The 22145-nt window shown below is 35.7% G+C and overlaps 1 protein-coding gene across 9 annotated transcripts in view; it reads left to right on the forward strand.

Moving 5' to 3' along the window:
• The window catches only part of SCAPER (S-phase cyclin A associated protein in the ER), a 422618-nt gene that overhangs the window by 130287 nt on the left and 270186 nt on the right, over window positions 1-22145 (forward strand). For all 9 annotated transcript variants that reach the window (XM_081829597.1, XM_081829604.1, XM_081829605.1 and 6 more), the window contains 2 exons: window positions 6907-7049; window positions 21172-21253. In XM_081829597.1, the coding sequence (XP_081685723.1) occupies window positions 6907-7049; window positions 21172-21253 (225 nt within the window). The remainder of the gene's footprint in view (window positions 1-6906; window positions 7050-21171; window positions 21254-22145) is intronic.

Genomic DNA, 22145 nt, shown 5'->3' on the forward strand with positions numbered 1-22145 from the left:
ATTACATCATTAGTTCTAGATGAAGTGTTCCATGATTCATTGTTCGTGCACAACACCCAGTGCTCCATGCAGAACGTGCCCTCCTCAATACCCACCACCAGGCCAACCCATCCTCCCACCCCCCTCCCCTCTAGAACCCTCAGTTTGTTTTTCAGAGTCCATCTTCTCTCATGGTTCGTCCACCCCTCCGATTTCCCCCCGCTTCATTCCTCCCCTCCCGCTACCTTCTTCTTCTTCTTTTTTTTTCTTAACATATCTCCAGCAATGCATTTTTAAAGTTCGTTGATTATTCTTTGCTATTTGTGGGTATTGGCAGGCATTTCCACATTCATCCCTGATCTCTATTTGATTTGAGTTCAATGTCTTATTTAAATCTGAGTGCTAAGCTAACTTATGTTAAAAAATACAGAATGATTTTATTTGAAAAACTTCCACTTTTCTTCTCTAAGGAGCAGCAAAAATTTTTATTTTTACTATTTATAAATTATTTTTCTATTAACTAATATTCTTAAATGAGTAAATAAAATACGGTATTTGAAATTTCAATATGAGATGTCTCTTCAGCATTAGCGCTGTTACTCTGCTTGGGACCATTTTATAAAAATCATTACATTTTGTAAATTATGTATTACTTTTGAGGAACCATTAGGCATTAATAATTCAGAGATAATTAAGACATGATCCTTTATGGTAAACAATACAACACAGTGTGAAAGTGTTGTAAAACTATGTATAAGCTACAGAGTTATCACAGCAGAGGGAATAATTAACTCTGTTGGTAGGAGGGGATTGTCAGGTAAAGTTGTCTGGAAGAGGTAACTTTAGCTGGGTTTTGGGGGAAATATATGAGTAATATTGTATATTTTGAATAGAAGTGTTTGGTTCCTTTTTTTGGATTCATTTTATAGATCTGAAGATTTGAAATATAGTAGTTATGTTCCATTTAAAAATGATGACTCTTGTTTGATAAATTGGAACATTTATTAAAGCTTAAAGGAAAGCAGTTCTTTCTTGAAAGTAGTAGGGGATTTTCTATACTCACTAATACTTTAAAAATTGTTTTGACTGTTCAGAATTTTTTTTTTTATTAAAAATATGGAAATTTCCTATGGATTTAATTTTCAATGTAAAATTTAAAACCTATCATGTTTAATTGACCTATATAATGTTGGAAAAGTCCACTGGTAATGTATAGCATATATATAGTTAAAATTTTTTTAATGTGTAGTCATTACTAGATATGCAAGGCACTAATGCCACACATTCTCTAGATAAAATAATGGTAAGGTCCTCTGTCTGCTTTACTTTCACTACTTTTACATTTTAACATTCCCATCAACTATTATAGGCAGTTGTGATCCTTCTTTCTTGTAAGTAAAATACTAAGTAAATGTTGTCATCATATATTCTCAATTTGCCATTTTTCTTATGTAAATTATTGGTTAGTTTTAAGTTAAATTTCCTTGGATATTCTGCCTGTCCTTTTTTCCTAATCATTTGAATTGTAGGCCTAAAAGGGTAGGGATTTGTATTATCCATTCTTAGGCTGCCATAAACAAATCCCTGACTATGAAACAAAGTATATGGGAGTTTCAGAGGTTTCAGAAGGCTTAAGAATTAGGTATCTTTCTAATTCATTATTTGTATGTATATAGATTTATAATGCATATTATTTTATAAAGTTATGCTTCATTCAACAGATATTTGTGGAACTCCTGTCCTGTGTGAGATGCTTATGTGGAGTATCAAGTTTCTTTTATTTAGGAAACTTAAATTTTAGAAAGGAAAATACTAGCTGAACTTACCAATTTTATTCATTAGCTATAGTTACCAGTTATCTTTTTCCATTAATTAAAAACAAAAATTAAAAGATTGACTATTGTTTGAAGTCCTGTTATTTCTATTTGGACTATGTCTTATACACATGAATAAAATCAGCAAGTTGACATTATATTTACAGAGTCAAGTTGGCTACAATGCACATACACATAAAGTATATATACACATATATTTTATTTCTAAGACCATTTTATAATTTTTGAAAGGATATTTTTAAAGCTTTTGGTTTTACAAAATATGAAGTGAAAAGTTCTGGTTTAATTATTTATATTTAATGCCTAAGCCTTTTGCATTTTATTGTGAAACGTGTTTTCAGACATAATACAGATTTTTTTAAGCTTTTATTAGTTTCAGGTGTACAATGTAGTGATTCAGCAATTTTATACATCACCCAGTGCTCATCATAAGTGCACTCCTTAATCCCCACCACCTATTTCACCCATCCCTCCTCTCCCCCCAACTGGTAACCCAGCCATCCCCTCTGGTAACCATCAGTTGGTTCTCTATAGTTAAGAGTCTGTTTCTTGGTTTCTCTCTCTCTTTCTTTTTCCTTTGCACATTTGTTTTTTTGTTTGTTTTTTTTTCTCAAATTTCCCAGTATAATTTATTTACAACCCCACCACTAGACAGCAGATTACAACATTCTGAGCAGTGTTTCCCTACCATTTGGAGATATATTTTTATTAAAGTGAGATAAACAGGATTTCCCAATTGCATTAATATTATGAGTAGAGAGCAAGAACACAAGTGATGTGGGACTAACAATATTTATAGAAAAGCACAGGTCATTTGAAAGGGCATTGGGTATAAAACCTACAAATGGAGGATGAGGGAGATTTGTGGTTCATATTTAACTCCCAAGTGGAATGATATTCCTCTCCTTTTCCTTTATTACTTTTTATTCCTTTCTTATTTAAGTTGCTTTCTGCTTTTTGATAATACCTACCATCTTAATCCATTAAAACTGTTTAAAAAAAAAAAAAGATAGCAGGAAGGGAAAAATGAAGGGGGGAAGTCGGAGGGGGAGATGAACCATGAGAGACTATGGACTCTGAGAAACAAACTGAGGGTTCTAGAGGGGAGGGGGGTAGGGGGATGGGTTAGCCTGGTGATGGGTATTAAAGAGGGCATGTACTGCATGGAGCACTGGGTGTTATACGCAAACAATGAATCATGGAATACTACATCAAAAACTAATGATGTATGGTGATTAACATAACAATAAAAAAAGCAGAAGAGAATTTATAGGAGTAAATTCTAATAATATCCAACAATCAAGTTCTTTTGTGACTTCCCACCTCCACTCTGCATTTTGTGCATTTGTTTTCTTCATTTGGATAGATAACAGTTTGTTTTGTTTCTTAAATCCCACATATGAATGAGATCATATGGTATTTGTGTTTCTCTGACTGACTTATTTCACTTAGCATTATACTTTCTAGCTCTATCCATGTCATTGTAAATGGCATGATTTCATTCCTTTTCATGACAGAATAATATTCCTGTGTGTGTGTGTGTGTGTGTGTGTGTGTACACACCATATCTTCTTTATCCACTCATCAGTCAGTGCATACTTGGGCTGCTTCCATTCTTGGCTATTGTAAAGAATGCTGCTATAAACATAGGGGTGCTTGTATCCTTTTGAAATAGTGTTTTTGTATTTTGGGGGTAGATATCCAATAGTGCCATTGCTGGATCAGAGGGTAATTCTATTTTTAACTTTTTAGGAACCTTCATACTGTTTTCCAGAATGGCTGTACCAGTTTGCATTCCCACCAACAGTGCAAGAGGGAGGGTTCCTTTTTCTCCACATCCTCGCTGACACCTGTTGTTTCTTATGTTTTTGATTGTATTAATATGTTTTTTCAAATCATCCCCATTCCCCAGGTAGCTCACACAACCTCTCCCTGGCCCTTAGTCTTTATGATTAATGGAATACACTGATCAAGGTTCTTCTAACTCCTACTTATATAGCCTTGTGCAAGTCATTTTGCCTTAGAGAGCCCCAGTTTGTTGTGATATCAAAATTACTAATATAAGTAAGGACTTAGCAAAGCATAGAAAGTGCCCAATAAATGACAGAAAAAAAATACTAAAGCAATTCCTGTTTAGAGAACACTGAGGAGACATTTGAATACTTCTCATACATAATTACACTGACTACAGTAACTTCATACCTACAACAAGCCCTATCTACCCCAGTGGAAGAAAATCTTTTTAAACTAATAAGTTAAAAAGCCCCTACATTATTTTTGTTTTGGGGTGTTTTTTTTTTTTTTGGCGGGGAGTCCAGGGAAGGAAGGGGCTGGGAATTAGAGGGAATACACTGATTTCAGGAAGGCCTGAGTGGCAAATTACAGACTGCTGGAGGCATGCATTTAGGTTTTTAAATATATTCTTTGTGTCAGATATACTATTCATGAACTGGTTATAGTTATTTCACAGTACTAGGTAAGCATAATATGTGAAAACTTGTGTCACTATCTAAGATCTCAAAAACTCTAAGACTGAAAATAATCAAATCTGGCACAGAAAATCATCTCCAATGAAGAAAATATAAATAAAAGAATTTTCTCTTAAATTCAAATTTCTTTGTTGTTAAAAAAAAAAAATCTGTATTGACAGCCTATGGAATGGGAGAAGATACTTGCAAATGACATATCCACGAAGGGTTAATATCCAGTATATATAAAGAACTTATAAAACAACACCCAAAAAACAAATAATTAGTATATGAGCAGAAGACACGAACATCCAGATGGCTAACAGACACATGAAAATATGTTCATCATCACTCGTTGTAAGGGAAATATAAATCAAAACTACAATAAGATATCACCTCGTAACTGTCAGAATGGTTAAAATCAACAACACAAGAAACAACAGATGTTGGTGAGGATGTGGAGAAAAAGAAACCCTCTTGCACTGTTGGTGGCAATGCAAACTGGTGCAGCCATTCTGAAAATAGTATGGAGATTGTTCCAAAAGTTAAAAATGGGGGCGCCTGGGTGGCTCAGTTGGTTAAGCGTCTGACTCTCAATTTCATGTTCTCAGGATCATGATCTCAGGGTCGTGAGATTGAGCCCTGCATCAGGCTCCACGCTGGGCATGGAGCCTCCTTAAGGTTCTCTCTCCTTCTCCCCCTCCTTCCCCACTCACTCTCATGCTCTCTCTCTAAAAAAATAAAAAAAAGTTAAAAATGGAACTACCCTCTGATCCAGCAATGGCACTATTGGGTATTTACCCCCCAAATACAAAAAATTTCAAAAGGATACAAGCACCCTTATGTTTATAGCAGCATTCTTTCAAATAGCCAAGATATGGAAATATCCCAAGGGTCCATCAACTGATGAGTGGAAAAAGAAGATATGGTATATATACATAAAATGGAATATTATTCAGCCATAACAAAGAGTGAAATCTTGCTCTTTGCAATGACATGAATGGAGTTTAACAGTTTAGTGCTAAGTGAAATAAGTCAAGTAGATCAAATCATCATATGGTTTCACTCATGTTGGTATTCATGTGGAATTTAAGAAACAAAGGCGCAAAGGAAAAGGAAAGAGAGATAAACCAAGAAACAGACCTAACAATTGATAACAAACTGATGGATACCAGAGGGGAGGTGGGTGGGGGGGGATGCATGAAATATAGGTGGTGGGGATTAAGGAGTGCACTTGTGCAGAGCACTGGGTGATTAAAATACAAATTTTATTAAGATTTTATTTATTTATTTGACAGAAAGAGACACAGTGAGAGAGGGAACACAAGCAAGGGGAATAGGAGAGGGAGAAGCAGGCTTCCCGCTGAGCAGGAGCCTGATGCGGCGCTTGATCCCAGGACCCTGGGATCATGACCTGAGCCGAAGGCAGATGCTTAGCATTGGAGCCACCCAGGCGCCCCTAAAATACAAATTTAAAAAAATAAGTAATAGAAATGAAAAATAATATCACTAAGAGAAAATGAAGATGTAATAATATATATACTTTCCATGAGGAAAGAATAATAATTTCAAGATAGTCTTGAAATTTACCCATAATTCTGTATTTGTAAATATGGAGGTTGATATGTTGAAAAAGATACTGAAAGACATTGAAGATAAGATAAAAATGTCAACATTTGGTTTTAATGAAACAGAACAAAAGTATTAGGAGCCATGATGGAAACAAAATCTCTAAAAACATGATTGAAATTTTTACATTATATAACAAAAAGTATCCTCATATAAAAAGTGTATATAAAATGCCAAACAGAAAAAATAAAACTATGTGCACATGAAAATAAAATCTATCAGTACAGCTAGTAATATGGTGAGAGTTAGCAAAGTACTCCTAGTAGGCAAAAATATACATAGGACATAGTATTTCACAGTATTTTGATTATCTTCTGCCTTGATGATGGTAATTACTGAAAATTTTCTATATGCCAGGGCCTCTGGTAAGTATTTTTTATGTATTATCTCATCTGTTCTTCACAATTTCTGAAGACATTAGTACTATTGTTTTTTGTCTTCCAGAAAACGAAGGCACAGTTATAATATACCTAGAGCAGAGTCCCTGAGCCAGTGAATAATAGGGTCATGAAACAAAATCAGGGAGTCTGACCCAGTGCCCACTCTCTTACCCACTGTGCTGTATTATGATGGCTCTTTTTCCTTGCCACAAGTTTTTTTTTTCTTTCTCCACTTAACTCCTTCATGAATGCTTAGTTCAGAAATTTGTTAACTATACTTTCTTAATCATGTTCTGGCATTTCTGAAACCGTTTGTAAACACCAGGCTTTAGAAGTGATTAACCATAAAATATATGTTAGGTTCTCACAGAATATGAATAACATAGTTTCTGTTTCAAAGAGCATTTATTCTTATAATTATGTGTAATACTGGTAAATGACATATGAAAACTACATATCACTGATATTTAATTTTTTTTTTTTTAATTCTGAGAAGCATCAGCCAGCAAGGGATCTACTTGGCTTGAATATATAAATTTATGTCAAAATGGTGCCACCTTTTATCATTTTCACTTTACACATAATTCGAGCACTTTAAAACTTTTTTGACTGTAGGAACGCAAGAGAGCTCTAGAGGCAGAACGGCAGGCCCGTGTAGAAGAACTGTTGATGAGAAGGAAAGAACAAGAAGCCCGAATTGAACAACAGAGGCAAGAAAAGGAAAAAGCCCGTGAGGATGCTGCCCGAGAAAGAGCTAGGTACCTCATTTGCTATCATTATTTTGATCCTGATGAACCTGCTGTAATGAGTGGATGTTCACATCATGTCTAAACATAAAGCCATTTGCTGTCATGTAGATTTTTAAAGAAATAGTCACGATTTCCAGGAATTACATCATTGTACTTAAAATAGAAACCTTTTGAATCTTCCCACTGAATGGGAAATGATATTTCAAGATTTTTTGATTGCAGGAAACAGAATTTGATACTGGCTAGCTTAAGCAAAGAGTTTTTGGAAAATATTGGGAATATAAGTGATAGAGGAACAGGCTTGGAAGAAATGGTCAGGCATCAAAGGCTAGGTCACAACGGCACAGTGGTGGCCTTTTGGTGGAACCAGTCGGGTCAGCATATTGCCACTCTGATTATGATAAATGACCTTCAGCCATCCCTACATTTTGAAATCACTTGTTTAAGATTCAAAGATCCAGGAAAAAACATTTAATTGGCTAAGTCGAAGTCACTTTTGGTTGCTGTACACCTTGCTGATGTGATATTTTCTGACCTCTTAATTGTGGCAAATTTAGTGGATGTGAAAAGATAGCTCTTTGTGGTTTTAATATGCTTTTCTAGTTGGCCAAGATTAATAATAAAGCTGAGCAACTTTGCTCGTACTTACCAACTACTCAAGTTTTTTTAATGTAAAGTGCCTATTTAAGTTTTTTGTTCATTTCTCTGTTGGAATATTTTCTTCTTGATATTTGGGAATTATCTTTACTAGATACCAATTCTTTGTTAGATACATTTGTTGCAAATATTTTTGTAGGTTGTGGCTTGCCTTTTTACTCTCTGATGGCTTTTAATTAATATAATTCTTTTTTTGGTTTTTATTTAAACTCAAGTTAGTTAACATACAATGTAATATTAGTTCCAGGTGTACAATCTAGTGATTCGGCACTTCCCTACAACACTTGGTGCTCATCACCACAAGTGCACTCCGTAATCCCCATCACCTACTTAACCACTCCCCCACCTGATTGATATAATTCTTGATTGCAGTGTAGTAAAACTGAACAAACTTTGTGATTTGTGCTTTTTGATCTTGTTTATGAAATCCCTTCCTCCCTGGAGTCATAAGATATTCTTCAAAATGTTGTAGTTAAGGAGGGCACGTGTTGTGATGAGCAGTAGGTGTTATGTGCAACTAATGAATCATTGAACACTACATCAAAAACTTATGATGTACTATATGCTGGCTAAATGAAGGATGGGGAAAAAATGTAGTTTTTTTTTTTTTAATAGTAAAGTCTTTATCTACCTAGAATTTATTTAATTGTATGGGTTGAGGTAGGAATCCAATTTCATTTTTTTCTCCAGTGGATACCCTGTTCTAACACACTTATTGAGGCATCAATTTTTTTCCTACTAATCTATAAAATTTTCTAATATAAATGAAGCTTCCATGTATGGATGGTTGTTTGTAGGCTCTATTTTCTGGTCCATTGGTCACTTTTTCTACCTCCTACCTTAATTCTCAAAGCTTTACAATAATTCTTGGTGTCTATTACTATCCCTTACTTTATTTTTTAATTATTAGGACTGTTTTGGCCCTTTTTCATTTCCACTATTAGAATCAGCTTGGTCAATTCTATAATAAAAAAAAGGACATTGTAAAGATGTTGTGATTTTTGTTTGTTTTTGTCTTTTTTTAGTTTCAGGTGTAGAATTTACTGATTCAACATTTATAAACAACACCAGGTGCTCATTACAGCAGTACTCCTTAATCCCCATCACCTATTTAATCCATCCCCCCCACCCCGCTCATCTCCCCTCCTATAACCATCAGTTTGTTCTCTATACTTGAGTCTGTTTCTTGATTTTCCTCTCTCTCTTTTTTCTCCCCCATGTTTGTTTTGTTTCTTAAATTCCACATACGAGTGAAATTATATGGCATTTGTCTTTCTCTGACTTATTTCACTTAGCATAATACTCTCTAGCTCCATCCACTTTGTTGCAAATTGCAAGATTTCATTTCTTTCTTATGGCTGAATAATATTCCATTGTATATATATACCACATCTTTATCCATTCATCTATCGATGGGCATCTGGGCTCTTTCCATAATTTGGCTATAATATAATGATGCAGTAAACATCAGGGTGCATGTATCCCTTCAAATTAGTATTTTTGTTTCCTTTGGGTAAATATCTGTTAGTGCAATTGCTAGACTGTAGGGTAGTTCTATTTTTAACTTTTGGAGGAACCTCCATACTGTCTTCCATAGTGGCTGCACCACCAACAGGTAAGTGGGTTTCACTTTTCCATATCCTCACCAACACCTGTTGTTTCCTGTGTTGTTAATTTTAGCCATTCTGACAGGTGTGAGGTAATATCACATTGTAGTTTTGATTTGTATTTTCCCTGATGATGCGTGATGTTGAGCATCATTTCATGTGTCTGTTGGCCATCTGGATATCTTCTTTGGAAAAATGTCTATTCATGTCTTCTGCCCATTTTTAACTGGATTATTTGGTTTTTGGGTGTTGAATTTTTAAGTTCTTCATAGATACAGGATACTAACCCTTTATCAGATATGTCCTTTGCAAATATCTTCTCCCATTCTGCTGGTTGCATTTTAGTTTTGTTGATTGTTTCCTTTGCTGTGCAGAAGCTTTTTATTTTGATGAAGTCCCAATAGTTTATTTTTGCTTTTGTTTCCCTTGCCTCTGGAGACATACCTAGTAAGAAGTTGCTGTGGCCCATGTCAAAGAAGTTACTGCCTGTAATCTCCACTAAGATTTTTATGGTCTCACATTTAGGTCTTTAATCCATTTTGAATTTGTGTTTGTGTATGGTGTAAGAGAGTGGTCCAGTTTCATTCTTTTGCATGTTGCTCTCCAGTTTTCCCAATAGCATTTGTTGAAGAGATTGGTTTTTTTTTTTTTCGGTTGGATATTCTTTCCTGCTTTGTTGAAGATTAATTGACCATACATTTTTGGGTTCATTTCTGGAATTTCTCTTCTGTTCCATGGATCTGTGTGTCTTTTTTTGTGCCAGTACCATACTGTCTTGATCACTACAACTTTGCAATAGAACTAGAAGTTTGGAATTGTGGTGCCTCCAGCTTTTGCTTTTCTTTTTCAAGATTGCTTTGGCTATCTGGGGTCTTTTGTGTTCCATACAAATTTTAGGATTGTTTGTTCTAGCTCTGTGAAAAGTGCTGGTAGTATTTTGATAGGAATTGCATTAAATGTGTAATTACTTTGGGTAATATAGACATTTTAACCATATTTGTTTTTTCAATCCATGAGTATGGAATGTTTTTCCATTTCTTTGTGTCAGCTTCAATTTCTTTCATCAGCATTTTATAGTTTTCAGAGTCCATCTTTGTTTAGGGTTATTCCTAGGGATCTTACGGTTTTTGGTACAATTATAAATGGGATTGATTCCTTGATTTCTCTTTCTCCTCCTTCATTATTGGTATATAAAAATGCAGCAGATTTCTGTATGTTGATTTGGTATCCTGCGACTTTACTGAATTTGTGTATTCTTTCTAGTAACTTTTTGGTGGAGTGTTTTGGGTTTTCCATATAGAGTACCATGTCATGTGCAAATAGTGAAAGGTTTGACTTCTTCCTTGCTGATTTGGATGCCTTTTATTTCTTTTTGTTGTCAATTGCTGAGGCTAGGACTTCCAGTACTATGTTGGGCAACAGTGGTGAGAGTGGTTATCCCTGTCTTGTTCCTGACCATAGAGGAGAAGCTCTCAGTTTTTCCCTATTGAGGATGATACTAGCTCTGGGTTTTTCATATATGGCTATTACTGTGTTGAGGTATGTTTTCTCTAAACCTACTTTATGGAGGATTTTTATCAGTAATGGATGTTGTACTTTGTCAAGTGCTTTTTCTGCATCTATTGAAAGGATCATATGGTTCTTATCCTTTCTTTATTAATGTGCTGTATCATGTTGATTGATTTGCAAATATTGGACCACCCTTGCAGCCTAGGCATAAATCCCACTTGATCATGGTGAATGATTCTTTTAATGTACTGTTTGATTCAATTTGCTTATACTTTATTGAGAATTTTTGCATCCATGTTCATCAGGGATGTTGGCCTGTAGTTCTCCTTTTTAGTGGAGTCATCAGGTTTTGGTATCAGGGTAATGAATAGAATGAATTTTGAAGTTTTCCTTCCATTTCTGTTTTTGGAATAGTTTGAGAAGAATAGGTATTAACTCTTCTTTAAATGTTTAATAGGGTAGGGGCGCCTGGGTGGCTCAGTCGTTAAGCATCTGCCTTCGGCTCAGGTCATGATCCCAGGGTCCTGGGATCAAGCCCAGCATTGGGCTCCCTGCTCTGTGGGAAGCCTGCTTCTCCCTCTCCCAGTCCCCCTGCTTGTGTTCCCTCTCTCACTGTGTCTCTCTGTCAAATAAATAAAATCTTAAAAAAAAAAAAATGTTTGATAGGGTAGTTCTATTTTTAACTTTTGGAGGAACCTCCATACTGTTTTCCAGAGTGGCTGCACTAGTTTGCATTCCCACCAACAGTGTAAGAGGGTTCTGCTTTCTCTGCATCCTCGCCAACATCTGTTGTTTCCTGTGTTGTTCCTTTTTGCCATTCTGACCTGTGTGAAGTGGTATCTCATTTAGGTTTTGATTTGTATTTCCTTGATGTTGAGTAATGGTGAACATATTTTCTTGTGTCTGTTAGCCATTTGTATCTCTTATTTGGAGAAATGTCTGTTCATGTCTTCTGCCCATTTTTTGACTAGAATTTTGGTTTTTGGGTGTTGAGTTTGTTAAGTTATTTATAGATATGGGATTCTAGCCCTTTATCTGATATGTCATTTGCAAATGTCTTCTCCCATTCCTTAGGTTGCTTTTTAGTTTTGTTGATTGTTTCCTTTCCTGTGCAGAAGCTTTTTATCTTGATGAAGTCCCAATAGTTCATTTTTGCTTTTGTTTCCCTTGCCTCTGGAGACATGTCTAGTAAGAAGTTTGCTGTGGTGAGATCAAAGAGGTTACTGCCTGTGTTGTCTTCTAGGATTTTGATGGATTCCTATCGCACATTTACGTCTTTCATACATTTTGAATTTATTTTTGTGTATCGTGTAAGATAGTGGTCCAGTTTCATTCTTTTGCGTGTTGCTGTCCAGTTTTCCTAACACCATTTGTTGGAGAGACTTTTTCCCCATTGGATATTGTTTCCTGCCTTTTCAGTGATACTTGTGGGTTCATTTCTGGATTTTCTATTCTGTTCATTGACCTGTATGCCTATTTTTGTGCCAGTACCATACTGTCTTGATCACTACAGCTTTGTAATAGTACTTGAAGTCTGGAATTGTGGTGCCTCCAGCTTTGCCTTTCTTTTTCAGGATTGCTTTGGCTCTTCAGGGGCTTTTCTGGTTTCATGCAGATTTCAGAATTGTTTGTTCCAGCTCTGTGAAAAATGCTGGTGTTATTTTGATAGGGAATGCATTGAATGCATTGAATGTGTAGATTACTTTGGGTAAATATAGACATTTAAGTAATATTTGTTCCAATCCATGAGCATGGAATTTTTTTCCTTTTCTTCCTCAATTTCTTTCATCAGAGTACAGATCTTTTACCTCTTCGGTTAGGGTAATTCCTAGGTATCTTACAGTTTTTGGTGTAATTGTAAATGGGTTTGATTCCTTCATTTCTCTTTCTGCTGCTTCATTATTGATGTATAGAAATGTAACAGACTTCCCTGTGTTGATTTCATATCCTGTGACTTTGCTAAATTTGTGTATCAGTTCTACCAGTTTTTGGTGATTCTTTCAGGTTTTCTACGTGGATTACCATGTCCTGTGCAAAGACTGAAAGTTTAACTTCTTCCTTGCCAATCTGGATGCCTTTTATTTCTTTTTGTTGTCTGATTGCTGAGGCTAGGACTTCCAGTAGTATGTTGAACAACAGTGGTGAGAGTGGACATCCCTGTCATGTTCCTGACCTTAGGGGAAAAGCTCTCAGTTTTTCTCCATTGAGGATGATATTACCTGTGGGTCTTTCATATACAGCCTTTATGATGTATAGGTGTGTTCCCTCTATCCCTACTTTGTTGAAGGTTTTTTTTCAAGAAAGGATGCTGTATTTTGTCAAGTGCTTTTTCTGCATCTATTGAGAGGATTATATGGTTTTTATCCCTCTATTAATGTGGTGTATCATGTTGATAGATTTGGGGATATTGAACTACCCCTGCCGCCCAGGAATAAATCCCACCTGGTTGTGGTGAATAATCCTTCTCATGTACTGTTTGATCCTATTGGCTGGGATCTTTGTGAGAATTTTTGCATCCATTTGCATCAGGGATATTGGACTATAATTCTCCTTTTTGGTCGGGTCTTTGTCTGGTTTTGGGATCAAGGTAATGCTGGCTTCATAAAATGAATTTGGAAGTTTTCCTTCCATTTCTGTTTTTGGGAACAGTTTCAGAAGAATATTTATTAATTCTTCTTTAAATGTTTGGTAGAATTCCCCTGGGAATCCATTTGGCCCTGGATTCTTTTTTTTTTTTTTAAAGATTTTATTTATTTGACAGAGAGAGAGCACAGGCAGGGAGAGCAGCAGGCAGAGGGAGAGGGAGAAGCAGATTCTCTGCTGAGCAGGGAGCCCGATGCAGGACTTGATCCCAGGCCCCTGCGATCATGACCTGAGCCGAAGGCAGATGCTTAACCGACTAAGCCACCCAGGTACCCAGTCTGGCCCTGATTCGTATTTGTTGGGAGATTTTTGATTATTGATTCAATTTCTTTGCTAGTTATGGGTTGTTCAGATTTTCTATTTCTTCCTGTTTCAGTGTTGGTAGTTTATACATTTCTAGGAATTTAGCCATTTCCTAGTCTAGATTGCCTAATTTGTTAGCATATGATTGCTCATAATATTCTCTTATAATTTCTTATATTTCTGTTGTGTTGGTTGTGACCTCTCCTCTTTCATTCATCATTTTATTTGGGTTCTTTGTCTTCTTTTTGATAAGTCTGGCTGGGGGGTTATCAATTTTTTTTTTTTAATTATGTTATGTAGTCACCCTATAGTCAATCTTGTTAATTCTTTCATAGAACCAGTTCCTAGTTTTGTTGATCTGTTCCACTGTTTTTTTAATTTCTATTTCATTGATTTCTTCTGTAATCTTTATTATTTCTCTTCTCCTGCTGGATTTAGGCTTTCTTTGCTGTTCTTTTTCCAGCTCCTTTAGGTGTAATGTTAGGTTGTGTATTAGACTTTTCTTGCTTTTTGAGGAAGGCCTGTATTGCTTATATACTTCTCTCCCATGACCGCTTTTGCTGTATCCCAATGGTTTTTGGACTGTCATACGTTCATTTTCATTGGCTTCCATGTATTTTTTTTAATTTCTTCTTTAATTTTCTGGTTGACCCATTTATTCTTTAATAAGATGTTCTTTAACCTCCATGTATTTGTGGTCCTTCCAATTTTTTTCTTGTGTTTGACTTCCAAGTTTCATGTCATTGTAGTCTGAAAATGTTCATGGTATGATCTCAAACTTTTCGTACAGTTGAGGCCTGATTTGTGACCCAGTATGTGATCTTTTCTGGAGAATGTTTCATGTGCATTAGAAAAGAATGTATATTCTGCTTTAGGATGAAATGCTCTGAATATATTTCTTATGTCCATCTGGACCAGTGAGTCATTTAAAGCCTTTGTTTCTTTGTTGATCTTCTGCTTAGATGATGTGTCCATTGCTGTGAGTGGGGTGTTAATGTCCCCTAATATTATTGTATTATTATCAATGAGTTTAAGTTTGTTATTAATTGATTCATATATTTGGCTGCTCCCAAATTAGGGGCATAAATATTTACAATTGTTAGATCTTCTTCTTGGATATAACCCTTTGTTAAGATGTAGTGTCCTTTTTCATCTCTTATCACAGTCTTCGGTTTAAAATCTAGTTTTTCTGATACAAGGATGGCATATAAGGGTGGCTTCTCTAGCTTTCTTTTGATGTCCTTTGGCCTGATAAATTGTTCTCCACCCCCTCACTTTCAATCTGGAGGTGTCTTTGGGTGTCAGATGAATCTCTTGTAAGCAGTGTATCAATGGGTCTTCGTTTTTTTTTTAATCCATTCTGATACCCTGTGATTTTTGATTGGAACATTTACTCCATTTACATTCAGAGTTATTATTTAAGGATATGAATTTAGTGCCATTGTATTACTTGTAAAGTCATTGTTCCTGTAGATTATCTCTGTTCCTTTCTAGTCTTTGTTATTTTTGGTCTCTCTTGCCCACTCACAGGGTCCCCTTTAATATTTCTTGCAGAGCTAGTTTAGTGTTCATGAACTCCTTTACTTTTTGTTTATCTTGGAAACTGTATCTCTCCTTCTAATCTGAATGACAGCCTTTCTGGATAAAGTTTTCTTGGCTGCTTATTTTTCCCATTTACCATGTTGGATATATCATGCCATGGCTTTCTGGCCTGCCAGGTGTCTGTGGACAGGTCTGATCCTAGCCTAAGTGTCTACCCTTGTATGTTAATGATCTTCTTCTTCTTCTTTTTTTTTTTTTTTATTATGTTATGTTAGTCACCATACAATGCATCATTAGTTTTTGATGTAGTGATTATGATCCATTGTTTTTGTATAACACCCAGTGCTCCGTGCAGTTTATGCCCTCCTTAATACCCATCACCGGGCTAAGCCATCCCCCCAACCCCCTCCCCTCTAAAACCCTCAGTTTGTTTCTTGGAGTCCATAATCTCCCATGGTTAATGATCTTCTTTCCTGAGCTGCTTTCAGAATTCTGTCTCTATTTTGGTATTTTTCAGGTTTCACTATGATATGTCATGGTGTTGACCTATTTTGTTGATTTTGAGGGGAGTTCTCTGTGCCTCTTGTACTTGAATGCCTGTTTCCCTCCCCAGATTAGGGAAGTTCTCAGCTATGATTTGCTCAAATATACCTTCTGTACCTCTCTCTCTTTCTTCTTCCTCTTGGACCCCAATAATTCTAATATTGTTTCGTTTTATGGTATTGCTGATTTCTCAGTCTCCCCTCATGATCCAGTAGTTGTTTTCCTTTCTTTTCCTCAGCTTCCTTTCTTTCCATCATCTTGTCTTCTATGTCACTGACTCTCTCTTCTGCCGCATTTGCCCTAGTTCTTAGAGCATCCCTTTTAGACTGCATCTCAGTTAAAACATTTTTAATTTCGGCCTGATTAGATTTTATTTCTGCACTAAGAGATTCCCTAGTGTCTTTTATGCTTTTCTCAAGCCCAGCTAGTAACTTTATAATCGTTATCCTGAATTCCAGCTCTGACATTTTACTTATATCTCTATCAATTAGATCTGTGGCAGAGACTGTTACTTCTGGTTCTTTCTTTTGTTGTGAATTCCTCCTTTTAGTCATTTTGCCCAGAGAAGAATGGATGAACGAGAGAACAAAATGAAAAATATCAACCACTACCCAAGCGAAATACACACTAGACAAATCAAAGAGGTCACAAGCCAAAAAAGAAAACAAAAAGAAAAAAAAAGTGAAAAAGAGGGTATATAATTTCCCAGGTGGACAAAATAGGGTGAATCACTTGGTCCTAGGTATATTTTGGTTTGTTATAAGACACTAAATCCCAAAATTGTGAAGAATGCAAAACTTATATATATACATATATATAAATAAAATTGAATACAGTGAAAGGAAACAAAAAATGAAGAATGTATCTATAAAATGTAAATCTAAAAATGAAAATTGAAAAAAGACTTAAAAGAGTTGATAAAATAAGAAACTAGTTGAAAAGGAAAAAGGAAAGAAAAAAGTAAATTTTAAACTGAAAGAATAAAGGCTCATGCGAAAAAATACCTCTGATTTTTTATACTGTTTTCCCCTAGCACGGGAGTTTTTAAGTTATGAATGATCTATAAACTTGGTATTCACCTGAGGATCCTGCTGGTCTTCTGGGGGAGGGCCTGTTGTACTGATTCTCAGGTGTCTTTGCCTGGGCAGAGTTGCACCACCCCTTGCTAGAGGGCTGAGCTCAGTGTAAGCTGCTTCAGTTGCTCTATGTGGCTTTTGTTCCCTGAAGGCTTTTCACACCACTTTAGAGGATGGAAGTAAAAAAATGGCAGCACCCCGCTCTCCAGCCCTGGAGCTGAATGATTTCAGCCCCCACTCTTCACTGCACCCTCAGGGAAAGGCAGTCAGTCCCTCTCATGTGCACCAAACTCCGCATACTCCTGCAGTGCACACACACACCAATCCTGGGGGTTGGGGGATGTCTCATTATACCCCACCACTGGCTGGGCCCCTGCTCAGGGAATGTTTGCCCTATCCTGTGCACACCTGTGCTGCTACTCCAAGGGGAAGGAGCCAAATCTCGCAGCAGTTGTTGCTTGCTGGGCCCCTGCTTGGAGAGCAGTCACCTGATTTTGCCATGGTTCATGGTTTATGGCAACACCTAGCTGAGAGGCCTTTCCAGGGCTCGCTAATTGTAGCCAGCTTCCTTGCTGCAATGTTTGGGAGCTCTGCCACACTTAGGCACCCCCGTTCTTTCTGTGACCCTGGGGATTCTGAGACCACACTGTCCCACCTACATTTCTGTCCCACTTTACCACCTGAGCACCTTTCAGGCAGGGACCTTCTTCACAGGAGCAGACTTCTAAAAGTTCCAATTTTGTGCTGCACTGCTATATCACTTACCAGTAGCCGGCTTATGGAGGCTCCTTCCCCCCATGGTTTATCTTCTGATATATCCCCCCTCAGATTCATATGTCCGCACCTCCTACCTTGCAAAACGTGGTTACTTTTCTATTTGTAGAATTGCAGCAGTTCTTTTCTTAGATCTCAGGTTAAATTCACAGGTGTTCAGAATGATTTGATAGACATCTAGCTGAATTCCAGGGACCAGATGAAATGAGGGCCCCCTACTCTTCTGCCATCTTTCCTCCCTCTTCCCAATTAAAGATATTTTCTAATATTTTTTATGATTTTTTGATCCATGAGTTATTTAGAATCATGTTGTTTAGTTTCCAAATACTTGGGGATATCTCCAATTTTCTGTTGTTTTCTAATTAAATCTTTTTTAATTGAAGAATATATTTTGTGTAAATTTAGTCCCTTTAAATTCATTGAGACTTACGGCATTGGGTGTAGACTATCCTAGAGAAAGGTCCTACATGCTCTTGTAAAGTATTTGTATTATGTTGTTGTTGGATGGAGTGTTCTTTAAATGTCAGTTAAGTTAGTTGATTGTTTTGTCTAGACTTCTGTATGCTTACTGATTTTCTGTTTTGTTTTATTAATTTTTGATAGATGGTTATTGAAATTTCCAAATATTTTTGAATTGTCTATATTTTCAGTTTTGACAATTTTTGCTTTATGTATTTTGGTGCCTCAATGTTATGGGCATATAATATGTTCCTGGGCTATTGATTCTTTCATCATTATGAAATGTTTCTCTTTGACATTTTAAAAAATATTTCTTGCCTTAACATCAGCTTTTTTTTCTGTTTTAAATATTGCCATGGTCATTGTTTACATGATACGTCTTTTTCTGCCCTTCTACTTTCATCCTTTTGTGTCTTTTTGTCTAAACTGTCTCTTATAGACTAAATATAGTTGAGGTTTCCTTTTCCATCTAGTCTAATTTCTGCCTTTTGATTAAAGTGTTTAGTCCATTCTCACTGAACGTAATTATTGATCTGATTGCATTTATGTCTTCTACTTTGATACTTGTTTTCTATACATCTGAAGCGTTTTTTTCATTCTCTCTTACTGCTGCCTTTTTTGTTAATACTTTTTAGTGCATCATTTAAAATTTTCATTTTTTTAAATATTTATTTATTTATTTGAGAGTGAGAGAGAGCAGAAGCAGGGGGAGGGGCAGTGAGAGAGGGAGAGATGCAGCCTCCCCACTGAGCAGGGAGCCTGACAAAGGGCTTGATCCCATGAGCCTGAGATCATGACCTGAGCCAAAATCAGTAGTTGAATGGTTAACTGACTGAGCCACAGGCACCCCTTTTTCTTGATTTTTAAAACTCTTATTTTAGTTTTGCTTAGTGGTTCCTCTCTTTATTACAATATTTGTCTTAATTTATGACAGTCTACTTTTGATTAAAACTAACTTAATTTTGGTAAAATAGAGCAACTTTGTTCCATTACAGTTCTGTAGCCTTTTCCTCATGTTATTATTGTCACATAAAGTATATCTATATATGTAATAAACTCAACAATGCAGTGTTATAATTATCTCTTTATGTAGTGCCACATTTTTCAAAGAAATTAGATTAAGAGAGAAAATATATTTATTAACATATTTACCATTTCTGGTGTACTTCATTTTTTTTGTGGATTCAGGTTACTTTTTGGCATAATTGCTTTTTAGCTACGTGGGCTTCTTTCAGTATTTCTTGTAAGGAAGTTTTGCTGTCATTGAATTATCTTGCTATTTGCTTATCTGGGAATATTTTGCCTTCATTTTGTTTTTGGTTTTTAAAATTTTTTGTTATTGTAGTATATTTGATATTTTCCTTATTTTGAATGATAGTTTTGTTGGATACAGAGTTCCTGGCTTTGTTCTTTTTTGTTTTCAGTATTTTGAATCTTCTGACTTCTGTCTTTTCTGATATAAAAGTTAGTCATTAATTATATTGGTTTTCATTTGTATAAGGTGAATTGTTTTTTCCTTTCTGCTCTCTGAATTTTCTGTTTGTCTGTAATCAGTTTGACTATGATTTCTCTAGGTTGGTTCTCTTTATGATTATTCAATTCTGTACATAATTAAGTTTGGGAAGTGTTTGGGCTTATTTGTTCAGATATTTAATTTTCATTTCTCTTCAGGCATCTCTGATTTGTCACATTTTCTCAAACTTTCCATGGTTTTGATGACCTTGACAGTTTTGAATAGTGGTCAGGTAGATTGTAGAATGTCCCTCAGGTAGGACTTGTCTGATGTTCTTCTCTTGGTTAGATTGATGTTATAGCTTTCTGGGAGAAAGAACACAGAAGTAACTAAGAATTACCATTTGTAACACGTCAAAGGTTCATGCTGTCAATTTGAATTATCACTAATTTTATTAACCTTGATCCCCTGGCTAAGATAGTGTTTGTCAGATTTCTCCATTGTATAGTTACTCTAAAATTTTTTCTATGGTATCCTCCTTGGAAGCAAGTCACTAAGCATAGCCAATACTGAAAAGGTGGGGAATTATTCTCTACCTCCTTGAGAGGAGAATTCCTACATAAATTATTTGCAATTCTTCTGTAACGGACATTTGTCTGTTCTCTCCTATTTATTAAATGCTATTTTAAGTGTCAGTGTGGACTTATATTTATTTTATACATTGTGCTATAAACCAATATTATTTATTTTGTTGCTCAAAGTGTTCCAACTTTGGACATTGGGAGCTCTTTCATTTGGCCCCTGTGACCCTTCAACATACTTCATAATTTTATTTTTTGAACACTTTCTTGCTCTTCTGGCACTGCAAGATCCTCCATACTCATCTTGTGTTTTCTCTACTCCACCCCTAGAATCAGCCATTTGTTTAAGGAGTCTTGGTTCCTTTTATTGGAAAGTTTTTTAAGAAAAAACCTCTGTGTTGAGGTTCCCTATTTGTTGAATCATTGCCATAATATTTTTCTTTAGTTTGACATACTTTCTTTTAATTCTTTGAACATATTTGTAATAGCTGTTTTGTAGTCTTTGCCTACTAAATACAGCATATGGCCTTCTTCAGAGACAGTTCCAATTGACTGCTTTTTTCAAAGCCTGGTCATACTTCTTTGTATGTCTCATAATTTGTGATTGTTTCCTTTGCTATTTCTTTTGTGTTTGTGAGTCCATGCCTTTTCTATTCATTTCTTGTGGTTTTAGTGGTTTTTTGGAAGGCAACAGAGATAAATATGTTTTCCACATGCCGTATATAAATGAGAGCTCTAGAGGTAGTATTTAAACCCATACCTGGTATGGGTCCAGAAACCTATTTTTATAACTAAGAATTTGTGTCGCTTCTTAAACATTTATTGAGCATTATATTTGGGACTTAGGCACTCAGATAAGAATAATTTAAAAAATAATATCCCTTTAGAATATGTAAGCCTCTGTATCCCAATTGTATTTTTTAACTTCATGAGATTTGTTACTCCAAGCAGTTGAGTTTATAATTTTTACTGTCTTTCTTACAGAGATAGGGAAGAACGATTGGCCGCACTCACAGCTGCTCAACAAGAAGCAATGGAAGAGCTACAGAAAAAAATTCAGCTCAAGGTAAGGATATTATATATTTTAATTTGGAATTCTAGAGCTTTCAATGGAGCATGAGGTTAAATTTTTTATTTATGGAATTGTGTAAAAATTTTAATTAATTTGAATTCTTAATATTTGGATAATGAGACTTATATGATTTGGTTATGATCACTTCTAATTCAGCTATCAAAAAAACTAAATTTTTTTTTTTAAAGATTTTATTTATTTATTTGGCAGAGAGAGACAGCAAGAGAGGGAACACAAGCAGGGGGAGTGGGAGAGGAAGAAGCAGGCTTCCCGCAGAGCAGGAAGCCCTACGCGGGGCTCGATCCCAGGACCCTGGGGTCATGACCTGAGCCAAAGGCAGACGCTAAACGATTGAGCCACACAGTTGCCCCCTATGTGTCTAAAATATATAAATAGGGGCGCCTGTTTGTGTTCCCCCTCTCGCTGTCTCTCTCTCCCTCTCTCTGTTAAATAAATAAATAAATAAATAAATAAATCTTTTTTAAAAAATAAATTTATTTTAATAAGATAAAACAATGTGGAGAATAATTAAAGGAATTTTAACATTTCTTGTTTTTGTACTAACCAATTTGTCAGTGACTTGAAGGCATTACTATTTGGCTTCTGATATTCATACTTTTAATTATTTGCAAATAAACTAGAAGATGATTAGTGTAATTAGTTTCACTTGCTTTTCAGTGCTTGTAAGTTGTGCAATTGTAACTTGGGAAATTATGATTAACTGCTATTTTCTGGAAAGTCTTTAGCATTAGTAATACAGTTTCTAGCAGTATATGTCACACTGTGTAACAATTATTTACACATTGGCTCCTCATGGAGATAGTAAATTTCATAAGGTAGAGGACAATATTTTATTATTTGTGTAGTCCTAGAACTTTTATCATTC

This window comes from Leptonychotes weddellii, chromosome 9 (assembly GCF_054177405.1).
Source record: "Leptonychotes weddellii isolate Sample4059 chromosome 9, ASM5417740v2, whole genome shotgun sequence".
Lineage (NCBI taxonomy): Eukaryota > Metazoa > Chordata > Mammalia > Carnivora > Phocidae > Leptonychotes > Leptonychotes weddellii.